The sequence below is a fragment of the Propithecus coquereli genome, unplaced genomic scaffold, assembly GCF_000956105.1.
Source record: "Propithecus coquereli isolate 6110/MARCELLA unplaced genomic scaffold, Pcoq_1.0 Scaffold69, whole genome shotgun sequence".
Taxonomy (NCBI): Eukaryota; Metazoa; Chordata; class Mammalia; order Primates; family Indriidae; genus Propithecus; species Propithecus coquereli.
The window spans coordinates 3479471-3492426 of NW_012152951.1; the positions used below are offsets into that span (position 1 = coordinate 3479471).

Below are 12956 nucleotides of genomic sequence, written 5' to 3' on the forward strand. Positions count from 1 at the left end.
TTTTTTTTTTTTTTTTAACCTAAGGCAGGGTTTCTCAACTTCTGCCCTAGAAATATTTTGGACTAGATAAATCCTGACCAATTATAAGATATTTAGTGCCTTTAGGCCTCTTCCTAGTAGATGCCAGTAGCAGCCCCACCCCAGCAGTGACAACCAAAAATGTCTCCAGACATTGCCAATGTCCTTTGGGGACAAAATTGTCTCCAGTTTTGAACCACTGACCTAAGGAGAGGTGCGGCGCCCAATTCGTTTGATTTTTTTTTTAAGTCAAACCGTTATTTATTCATTCACTCAACAAATTTATGCAGCCCCTGCCATGTGCCAGGCACTGCTTCAGGGTCTAGTTACTGACAAAATAGCAGTGAACAAAGCAGACAGAGCGCCTGCCATCACAGAGCTGTTATCTCAGTGGAGAGTCAAAAAATGAGCAGATAAATAGATGCCTGATCAGTGCCAGGAGGAAAGTGAAACAGGGTAATGGGGCCAGGGGCGCGGGTTAAAGAGTCAGAAGGGGGCTGCTTCTGCAGGCAGGGTGGGCCTAGGAGAGCCCTATAAGGAGGTAACGTGAAGCTGAGACCTGGGAAGCCCAACAGGCTGAGTTCCAGACAGAATAACCGGCAGTGCAAATGCCCTGAGGCCAGCACACTTTTGACATGTTCAAGGAATAATGAAGACCAGTGTGTCTGCATTACCATAGATGAGACAGAGAAATTATAGGAATTATATACCATGGAAAGGAGCCTGGATTTTATTCTAAGTGCAAGGAAAAAAAGACAAAGAAAACTAACCTAGGAAGTGATGTGATAATAATTATGTTCGTAAAAAGGAATGAATTAGATACATTAACATAAATGAATCTCAGGAACATAATATTAACACATTTACTGCCACACTAGAAAAAATTTTTTTTCCTTGAGGCCACAGTGTTTTATTATGAAAATAGAATAAAAACTTCAAAAACAAAACTGTCCTTTCTAATTTAATGAAAAATGTGTTATTTTTATTGTTTTATGTACATGAATTATATGCAGTTGTCAATATTAATTATAACAATAAGAACATCAACAAGTAAGATTTTCAGAAACCATCTGCAGGCCCCAGATTCAAAACTAGTGTGAGTTAAATACAACTCACACGGCAGTTAATGTGTTTTAATGCTAGTCAAGTACGATTCCATTTGTATAAAGCTCAAAAACAGGCAAAACTAAGCAGTATATTGGTAAAAATCTTTTACAGGAAAACAAGGGAATGGAAACACAAAATTCAGGAGAGTAGTAAGTAGCCTCTTGGGGTAGAGGCCATTCAGAGAGGAACAGAGAGGGTGTTTCAAAGGTACTAGCAGAAGCTCAGTGGATCAACCCACCCCCGTGTCCCTCCTAGCTGCTGGTGGCTGCCGGTAATGCCGGGCATTCATTGCCTGAAGACACATCATTCCAATCCCTCCCCTTCTCCATATCACCTTCTGCCATGTGTCCTTGTGTCTCCTTTTCTGTCTCGTATAAGGACACTGTTATTAGATTTAGAGCCCGCCCTAATCCTCGTATAATCTCATCAAACCTTATCTTAATTGGATCTCAAAGACCCTTATTCCAAGTAAAATCATATTATGAGATTCTGGGTGGATGTGAATTTTTAAGAGACCTTATTCAGCCCACTTCAATCAACAATCTTACATTCCCACTAGCAAAGCCTCACTCCATTTTGCCACGGTATTGTAATAACTTCTTTAATCCAAATAAGCTTCTTAAAATACTTCACTGACCTCATTAGTATGGTGGGAAGTAATTAATTAGGATTTGAGTCATTTTCGTTACGACTCTGTTTTCTTTCTGTCAGCTACACAATTTTTCCATCTACGAGCAGACATGTCGTCACTAATCTTGGGCAAAATTTTGAATCAGAACAAAGTCAGGGTAGATGCTATTGCAGTTTTGGTAAACATTGGCAAAAGTTTATGTGTGAACATATGGGTGAGCATGTTTTTGAATTTTATATACATATATCCATATGTGAAAACTGCGTATTAGCAAAGTGATGCATAAACTATGGCCACATATTAAAATCAAGTTCTAGGAGCAATGGTCCTGATTTAAGTTAAACAGAATCTGTTTTCTCTGTCTCTGGTGGATCAGTTCCATTCTTGCCTGGTTGGGTTCAAGGACACCAAACTTTCACTGGGATCAATTTCCTCCTTCGTGAAATGAAGGTATTGGACTATAAGGCCCCTTTCATTCCCTAAAAATCCACTGAATCTATGGGCAGCTTGCATGGAACCACTTATAATAAGTTATTTATGGTGTTTATTCTGCTTAGCTTGTCAGCAATATGCTTTATTACTAGCCTGCTTTTGTACTGTGTTGACACTTTGGTTGACTCAGAACAGACTACGTCTCGGTGGTTCTTTAAACTTAAGGAACAGCCAGCCAACCTTTCCAAAGAGGTCTGTTTGTCTGCTAATAGCCAGGTTTCTATTGAGTGATTGCCATGTAGCGAGGCACCACGATAAATGCTTGCATGTGAATGACTCATTTTAATTCTTAAAGCTATCCCCTGTGATGTGTGCTATTACTGTCACCTGCATTTTACAGATGACCAAAACCGAGACATAGAGATTAAGTGGGCTTCCTAAGGTGACATAGCTAGTAAGAGAGAGAATCTTGAGCTTTTGTCCTGTGTTTATTACTACGCTATACTATAGCTGGAGATTACTATATTATAACTGCCTTCTGTAGATTTCATACCATGATTACTATACTATTGATTGCTCAACTGTAACTCCTATATTATAGATTATTGTACTATAACTAAACTACTACGTAGAGATTGTTTAAATACCATGTATTAAAGCTTTATAACTTTTTCAAGGATATATAAATTGCATAGCATGCTATTTCAGAACCCAGTAAAGAAAACATCTTATAGTTCTTGAATTGGACTGTCCAAAGCAGTAGTAATAGCCACATGTGGCTATTTAAACTTCAAGTATTTCAATTTAAATAAAATTAAAAATTCATTTCCTCAGTCTCACTAATCACATTTCAAGTGTTAATGGGGTTAATACACTCATGGCTACTGTATTGATTTATGCAGATTAAGAGCATTTCCGTCATTGAAGGAAGTTCTATGGGACAGCACTGTTTTGGAAGGGCAGGGAAGTATATTTCCCTTCAAAATTGCAGGATTAGATCATATAGTCAATTGTCATATCTATGAATGTAGAGTTGGATTGTGTTTAATATTAGCTTCCTGACTTTCCTTATATCCCCTCATAAAGTAAAAACGAGCCCCACTTTTACCTCATGACAGCGTCATCTGCCATCTCAAAAGGTAAAACCTTTATCAAGAATCCACTTTTTCCTAAGTGCAATTGATGCAGGGGGTGTCCCAATGAAGAGAGGAAAGCCCCCTGAACTCGCCAAGTGGGTTCTTGGCTTCATCCAGGAAAGAATTCAAGTATAAGCTAACTGGCTGTAGGAAGGTTCATTGAGACAGACAGACAACAGATCCTACCCCACAGACAGAGTGGGTGTCCTCTCTCAAGCAGAAGCGGGATTCCTTATGGGGCAACTGTAATGTTTTTAAATGTTCAAAAAACCCATTGTTGAAACAGCCGTACCCAATCAGCATTTTCTTGTAGTCAGGCCATAGAGGTTAATCATAAATGCTGTCACAGAATGGTAAGTGCAGTTTGTAAGGCATCTGGTTTAGTAATTCACCTGTCTTTGGGTCATGGGCTGGCAACTTGCTGGCAATTTCCCTGTTCAGGGTGGTTAAGGTTTGGTGTCAGCCAAAATGGCTGCACTCAGGCTCTCCCCACCTTCCTTCTGTGCCTTATTCCTACGTTACAACGTCACAGGTTTGAATAAACACAATAGCCTCCTGCTTTCCCAAGTAGCCAGCAAAGACAACAAAATGATGTTATATGCAGACCAATGGGCAAAATGTGTTGGCTTTACTTCAAAGCTTAAATACAAGCCTGAATTATACAACTGACCTTTTGGATTCAGAACTGCTAAGCAAATAAAAACACCGCAATTCTCCTATATGAAATGGAAAAAAAAACTTGTGGTGTTATATTAAGAAGTTTTTGGAGAGAGAGAAGGGGAGGAAGCTTCCCAGAAAACAAACATATCTATAGTTGACACCAACAGTGTGAGCTCCTCCAAGCAGGAGGAATGTTTTCTTTGTCTTTGAATCTCCTGCCCAGCTCCTGTAGCACCTGGCCCAGGGTAGCTAATCATAACATGTTTAATGAACATAATAGCTAACGTCAAGTGTTAGGCTTGGCTGGCCCACAAGTCTTTGTCTATCCAGAGTGAAACCAATCAAGCTAACCAACAAACAAAATTACAACAAATTATCCTTCTTGGCCCATGATATATAGCCCTAAAAACAGCAGATATTCTGGAAATGTAAAAACTTACGATACCCAAGAACAGGAACAAGAAGTGGCTTTTGATACCTTTCTCCGGGACCTCTGGAAATGCCACCTTGACTGGTTGGTTTGAGGTGCAAAACCACAGTGGAATCCAAGGTGGTACCTGCGTGGACATCTGTGCCTGGCCAGCCAGTCTCCTGCAAGGGTCTTCCATGAGGAGCTTTGGCTCACACTGGTGACGTTTGGCTTTTCTCCCAAATCCTTGCCACCCCATCCTGCTCTCAAACCACAAGCTGTTCTGGTTTAGTGAGTTTGGCAAAGACTTCTTGCATTTCAGGCAGAGGCGAGCATTTCATTTTCTTACCTCTCTCAAACTGAAGCCTTCCAGGTTGAGATGACAAGGTTTCCAAACTGAGGGGAGACCATGGATGGAACTGGAGGTCATTATGTTAAGTGATACAAGCCAGGCGCAGAAAGACAGATACTGTTTGTTCTCACGCATGTGTGGGAGCTAAAAAAGTGGACCTTATTTGGGTAGAGAGTAGAGTGGTGATTCCCAGGGGCTGGGAAGGGAAGTGGGGAGAAAAGAGAAGTTGGTTAATGAGCACAAAAATGCAGGTAGATAGAAGGGGTACGTTCCAGTATTCAATAGCACAGTAGGGAATTCATAGCTAACAATAATTGATTGTATATTTCAAAATAGCTAGAAGAGAAGATGTGTAGTGTCCCCAAAACAAAGATAAATGTTCGAGGTGCTGGATATCCCAGTTACCCTGATTTGATCATTACACATTGTATACAAGTATCAAAAGATCACGTGTACCCCCAAAACATGTATAACCATCATGCATCAATAAAAAAAGTAAATTAAAAAAATTAGGCGGCCTCTCCTCTCTGAGCCACATCCTAATTGGATTCTTTTCAGTTCAATAAGGCAGACAATTTGGAATCCCAGGGCACAGAGACAGTCCACAGAGTCATTGTCGTCCCTTTATTTACTACCTAAAATGATGGCCAGCACTATTGGGTCTTGCTGGATCTGTTTCCAGCCCTCTTGCAAAGGTGAGAGAATGTCAAATGTCAGAGCAGTACAAGATTCCTTCCCGCAAAGCTGGCATAATCTATTTAGACTTAACTGGGTTGGGGGTGTGGTCATGAAAAATGTTGCCTAAAACTATCAGCTGCGCTCCTTGGAACCAAGTAGGCACAGAGTCCAAGAGAGGAGGTGTTTGATCGCCTTTGTTTGATTTGCTGGGACAGAGACTAGAGACCCTCAGTGACAACTGATCCGAACCCTGTTACCTCCTTTGAGGCAGGTTCCATGATCACAGCCAGTGACAAATCCCCTCCCACTCTGAAAAAACAAGAAGCAGGTTTCTCTCTATTCTGTAGTTGAAATATACAGAACAAGCACACACGTACTCCAAAGAAGCTCTGCAAAATATTCTGCAGATGTAGCATAATTTATCTTCCAGGAAGGCTACACATTGATTGGTGTATAATTTATTTCACAACTAGTCTCTTCATTCCCTTATCTTCTTAAGAAAAGGGGGGAAAATGTTGCAGAGAAATGGCAGATGGTTTCTTGAACTGTCTTTCCTCAAATTGGGCATTTTCTGAGGATTATTAGCTAGCTGGGGCAAGATGAAGGTTCAAAATATTGTCAAGGCATATTAACCCCAGTCGGTTTTTCAATCCTGAATTGCCTACAATATGCCGGTTCTTGCTATTACGTGAGTTGATTGCTGTATGGAAGAGGAGATTATTTTTAACATACAAATAATACAGTTGTTATATAAAGAGCACAACTGGAAGCATTCAGCTTTGGATGTGGGATCAACATCATGACTCTGCCCATATTTGTTTTTCTTGAATTAAACATTCACCTGCGCCATGCCTTTGACCTACCGTGCAAAACTAGCACAGCTTTGATGCCGACTCAGCTGATCATAGTCTACTAACCCAGGTTTCCCATCCCTGAGAGCTCCAGGGTATTTTTTTTTAATGAGAAAGATGCTTTTTTTCTTTTTCTTTTGTGTGTGTGTGTGTGTGTGTGTGTGCGCTGAAAGGGTGAAAGAGACCTTGCTTTTGGAGATTTGACTTTGGAAATGGAAAACAGTTGGATGGTTGCCAGTATAACTGTTAAAAGCTTTATAAGGAATACATTTAAGTAATTTTTTTTACTTTCAGAGAAAAAATGATCCCTATGCTCTTGTGTCACTGGTGTCCTTTGAGGTGAAGAAGATGCCTTATACAGACCAGCCAGCAAAGCTCCCCAAAGGAAGCATAGCAGTGAGTATCTTTACAAATATATATAGGCACGAATAATTTAATTGAAATAATTTTTTAAAAATCATCGTCCAACTTGTGCTAGGATTAAGTGTTTACATTGACTTGAGAAAAGTGTCCCTTTTCAGCCCTTTTCTTACTTTACCCTGGAAATTCCCTAGTGCCTTTTGGTCTGGTTTTTAAACTTTCCATATAAATTTCTACCCAAAAAAATTACAGGGCAGGACTAATACCATTTTTAATCAAGACATTTTGTTTCTGAGAAATGCAGATAGATAGCAATTATCGTTAGAACAAAATCGTACTGATTCTTTCATTTTAAACACAGCATGGCGAGTCAGGTGGGGAGGGAGGAGACTCTTCCTTAAGGAGAGTTGGTCACAGACCAACTGCGTGACTTTGGACGGTCATTGTTAATTTCTGTGCAAAGATTCTTAATTTTGGTGGGAGGGGGGAAGGAGTACATTGCAGGTTTCAGTTGAATGAAGTGTCATTTTTTAAAAAATTAAGGCTATTGAATGTTACCGACAGCCAAATACCTGTCACAGAACAACTTCTCGCATCCTCAGCAACCTGGCACGGCCGTGTAGAGAGAAGGGAAGAATGGATGAGGCGTTCAGTAGGCACTGTTACCAAAACTATGCCTTTTTGGTTATTGTGAAGGTGGTCCCAGACTTTTGAAAAAAAGAATGCTCTGAAAAGAAAACAAATTAAATATTTCAGCCTTTATCTCGTGGTCATTCAGTGGGTATTTACAACACCCAACTTGAACTCTTGGTCCCCTGGTCCTTGTAACTCAAAGTGTGGTTGTGACCAGCAGTGTCAGCATCACCCGGGGGGACTGTTAGAAATACAGAACCAGGCCTCACTCCATTCCTGCCGAGTCAGAATCCGCATTTTATCAAAATCATCAGTGCATCCACATGCAGAGTAAAGTTCGAGAAGCGCTGCTGCTTTAGATGGTATATGAGTTCATCTTATGCTCATCCCTGTCTAGCCTCAATCTTAAAACTTAATTGTAATAGTTAATCTTTCTACACTCATCTACGTGTACTAATTTAAATTAATCCACTGATTTGTAATTCTCAACCCTGAGTGGGCAGCAGAACCATCACTCCCGCAACTTTAAAAATATGTACACGCTAAGACCTCCCCCCAGATCCTGGGATTTAATAGGTCTGGGGCGGGGCCCTGGTGCTATGCCTTAAAAGTTCCCCAAGTGACAATTCTGCAGGGGAGCCAGGACTGAGAACGTCTAGCACAGGCAGGTGGCCTAGAGGAAATCCAAGGTTTTGAAGACAGAGTCACCTAGGCTTACTCCTGGTTCCACCTTGCTCTAATTAGGAAACCCTTGTGAAGTCATGTTACTTCTCTGAGGCTGTTAAGCACATCCACCTGATGGAATTATTAAGAAAATTAAGAATATTATGTAGATAAAGCATCTAGCATTCTATAATACCCAGAACAAGTAAGACTCTAGTCTCAATAAATGACAGTAACCTTCCCAAAATGTCTCACCTTCCCTGGCCACATCCAGTAAGCTCAAATTGGAAATGGCCATTAAGATTCACCCAAATGATTTTGGTAAACTTTGGTGATATTTTAAAGCAAGCCCTGCCACATCTTTCTTCATTTAGACCACCCCTCTTTCTCTCCAGAGACGTCGGCTGTAGGTTGGATTTATGTTCAACCTAGAAAAGAGAGGCTTTGGGATTTTAATATAGAGAGTTCATCCAAAGAGGTTCAAAGGCTTGTATCTCCATGGGAAATAAATCTGGGCTCTTTTGTTTTCTCCGAGCACGTGTTCCCTAACAGAAACACATGTTCCAGTCCATTCCATCAACAGGACTGCATCTTGTTGTGCTGGCCGCAGGTGACGGCCTGCTGTTCTCAACTCATCTCAAAAGATCCACAAAACGATCTGATACATGCTTCCCCCAGTCCTGCCTCCCCTGTTACTAAATTGAAAGAAGAAAAAATACAGACTTTTTATTTGATGTAGATGATTTACCATGTCAATTATGTAAAGGTTATTGGAAAAACACTCAATGGAGGTGCTTTCAAGTCTCCCCATATTTGACTAACTGGAGAAGATCTTTCCAGTACAAAGTTAGCTATGTCATGCGGGAAACAGCCTTACTGCGGCTTGATCTGAGAGAACTCATCAGAGCTCCAATCTGCCCCTGGGGAAAGCCTCTCATTTCCTCCTTTCACATTGAGATTAAATATTAATACTATTTGCTTGTTTTCCTAGACTCTTGTGTGGGGTGATTAGTTTGTTTGTATGCCCTTTCCAATATGATCAGAATTCAACCATTTCTTGAGACCTGTATTAGTTTTACATATGGAAGAAAACCGCGCTCCCCATCTGCTCTTGTATAGTGTCTGTATGTGTAACAAACTGCTCATGCAACGTGACACTTGTCATGTTCAGAGGCGATGGAAAGGTTGCATGACTCAAAGACATATGACTGAATACTGAGTCACTACAATGCAACAGAAAAAAAAATCATTCAATTTTTTGAATACTTTCTTGGCTTACCAATGAACTTTGACATTTGCATGTCATGCATCTAATGCCCAATTCTATAACTTACATCTATAAGACAATAGTATTCCGTAGTATAATTCCAAAGGTGGTTATTATAAAATAGTTCGTGGAAATCCCTATTTAAAAACTCATACATAAATGGTGGATCCATCTGATTTTCAGAATTGTTAGCAAAACTTCGGCACCTTAAAATAGAACTCTTATATTATACAATGGTTTGAAGCACAAACTTACGATGGAAACTACCGTTTCCATAGGGGCTGTTAAATGTTGTTAAAACGTGTGCTTAGCCAGTCCACTTTATGTTATTATTTTGTTCTAAATGGCACTCTAGGTAGGATGTCTTGGTACATTTATTTAAAACATTCTTCTGACCCTACTGAAGTATGTTTACACAAGATTTTGTGATACATAAATACAGATGTCAACATTAATTACTGTTGCAATTACAAGGGAGCTTTTTCCTTCCACCTTGGCATTTTTTGTCAAAATATACAAAAACATATCATAAATGTCGATGATAAAATGTAGGCATATTAAAGGTTTATTTATGGTCTTTCAACCATAATGAAAAACAACAAGATTTATGACATGATGAAGGTAAGATTAAATGTTCCCTACTTAGGATCACTTTAAAAAAATCTAAACCTCTTAAAATTTATAGATCCCGCTTCCTAAAATTACAGATAATTATAATACGTGAATTGTTAAAATTTTATGTCATTTCTTTAAATAGTTAAAAGTTCTTGATAAATAAAAATGTATTAAAACAATTTGTTGATGAGTTGGCACACAACTGGATTTTTCTCCTTTGATTTTAAGTACTTCAGTTACTCAATTTCTTTCTTAAAGCAGTTGAAATATCTAATCACAAGCCCGTGTTCTAAAAGTAAACTCTTAGTCCTAAATACACTCCATCTTCTGCCCTAAGGCATTCTTCCTTGGTGAGAGAAGCTTATAATGAAAGACTTGAATAATTCAGCTAATTTCACCATTTTGTGAGATCCTATAAAATGCTCTAGATCTGTGCGGTCCAATATGGCAGCTACTATTTACGTGGATAATGAATACCTGAAATATGGCTGGTGAAACGGAAGAACCGAACTTCTAGTTTGCTTTCATTTTCACTCATTTAAATGTCAACTTGGAAATGGAAGCAGTATAAAATGTATTTTTCATTAAACACAGCTTTATTGTTTTCACAGGATTACATTTCACTTTAACCAGTGAAAATTCAGCAATTGTTATTGCTGCAAGTGTGAAATACACACTGGATTTTGGAAACTTAGTAAAAAAAATAGTAATGCATGAATCTTTATGTCAATTGCATGTTGAAATAATAGTTTTATCATTAAGAAATAATGGTTGATTAATAATAAATAGTTACATGTTAAAATAACAGTCTTACCATTAATGGATAAGAGCTGATATTTAAGGTTAAATAAAATATATTATTAAAAATTAATGTTCCCTGTTTCTTTTCACTCCTTTTAATGTGGCTGCTAGAAAATTTTAAATGACACATGTGGCTTGCATTATATTTCTTTTAGGCAGCACTGATCAAGAATAAGTTTGCAACTCGGAGCTGATTATAACACCCACAGAGCTTCAGAGAACATGGGGTGTTTAATAAATATTATTTTAAATGAATAAAAGATTCTTACTATAAATCAGCATTTAGTCATTTGAAACTCTAAAATTTAGGACCCATTTTTTCATTATTTATTATCGAATGGATACTAAGCTTCCTGTGGGCTTGTCAAAATGAGCTGTAAGACAAATACAAATAGTAGAAGTAATAAAATTTTGGTACTTGTCAGCATTTTATTTCTCACCCATGCTTCCCCAAAACTAGCCTGCAGTTCCGCAACACTAATGCATATTGAAATAACCTTTGGTCCTGTAACAGTGATCATTTAGGTCCTTTCCTTTTAAGCTTGCCTGTGCAGGTCACGTCTCTAGTTTATCTGTACAGAGCATTGAGTTTCAGAACAAGCTTTGCTTTATTGGTTTCCACCTGCAGATGGAGAATATCAACAGGTAAGATTTTCAGAACCATCTGCAGGCCCCAGACTCAAAACTAGTGTGAGTAAAATACAACTCACATGGCAGTTAATGGAATGCCCCATCGCCATTTACAGATTCAGAGACATGAATATGTCACATGACTCTCCAATTGCTCTATTCCCAAAGGACCTCTTTTTCTGAGACATGCAATGTGACTCTTGTCATGATGTGTCACATTTGGCTGTTTGTTCACCTCTTTCCAGCAACTGTCCGTTATCTCCTCTGCACTAGACATCTGAAGAAGTGCTCTGGGTCACTGTTGTTGGTTTTCTGTATTTCCACTGTCCTTAGTGTAGTGGCTTTTTGACTATGCAGCAAAAAGCCTAGGTCGGTTTAGGAAAACACCAGGGGCAAAGGAAGGTCTCTGCAGCTGCACCCATTGTAGATTGAGACGATCAGGCAGCCTCAGGGCCACGTGGATGCCCTAAACTCAGAGGGCCCAGAAAGCAGAATGCAGGTGCAAGAAGAGGGTCACTCAGAGATCGTCCTCTTTGAAGACTGTGTGTCTCTCCCCATCATGAGTTGCCCAGAATGACATGTAGGATATGTGTATGGACATGCGCGTAATCCTAGCCATTTAAGTACTCAGAGGGTATGAAGTGCTAATTTTTTTTTTTAAAGGAACCTAATGTTACTGGAAGCAGACCCTCAACCCTTTAATAATGAGAATTTCAGAATTTTGGAACTGAAAGGTGAATTTCAGAATTTTGGATCACTGCCTGGGGATCATCCCCTCAAGAGACTTTTTAAAGACCCTGCTATCAGAATCTTTGGAGGCAAATGTAAACAAAGAGTCAGTAGGTTTTGTAACTATCCCTATAAAGTTGTTCCCTGCTTCCGGGGACCCTAATAAGCATATCCTGGTGCATTTCATGTTTTATTTGTACTCTTTCATCACTACTTCAAAAACTTTCAAATGTCTTTATTAGCTCTTTGTAAGTGACCTTCCGTGCTTATTTCTACAGATAAGTTTTATAGACAATACATCAAAAACCTACAACAGCCAAGCAGCAAAGACACCTAGCGAAGCACTCAGTGGGTATCCACTCCTTCCATCCCATTTCTTTTTATTAAACTAACAATTGGAAGAGTCTATGGGCCCTGTTTCAACACTTTCAGCATGTTTGGTGGTTGTTTTAACTTAACAAACGAGGACTGTTTCCTATGTCTGACATGAAATAGTAGGAGGTGACTTAAGATATTAATTAGGTAAATCAGGAGAGGGAAGATTTAGAATCAACCATTGCCTGTCTTACCATGAATCACCTATTAGCAAATTTTGGTGAACTCTGACACATGCAGAAAATATGGATGAAAACTACGTTGTTTCCTCAGTGGATTTAGAGCTTAAGGGTAAGAAACGTTTATAGGAAACCTCAGAATTTTGCATGGTTCCAGATTTTCTCTTTCCTGGGTCCCTGTAACTGGCCTGTGAGAAGGTGATCACTTCTGTCCCTTTCTGTTCCAAAATTCTGAAATTCTCATTACCAAAACCGTGTCCGTCTGCTCCCAGTAACATTGCATTCATCATGCTAAATACTTCAGGCCCTTTGGCTTAGTACCTAAAATGCTAGGACTGAGCACTGATTTCATCCATGTCATCAGGTGTCATTAACTAAGGGTAGAGGATTTAAAGAGAAATAATCTAGTTCCTGATTTGCTCATGTAGCC

The 12956-nt window shown here is 39.2% G+C and overlaps 1 protein-coding gene across 1 annotated transcript in view; it reads left to right on the forward strand.

The window, feature by feature from the left end:
* ITGA8 (integrin, alpha 8) overlaps positions 1–12956 on the forward strand; it is a 235400-nt gene that overhangs the window by 219404 nt on the left and 3040 nt on the right. Inside the window, exon 26 of the mRNA XM_012660904.1 lies at positions 6569–6670. Coding sequence (XP_012516358.1) covers positions 6569–6670 — 102 coding nt within the window. The remainder of the gene's footprint in view (positions 1–6568; positions 6671–12956) is intronic.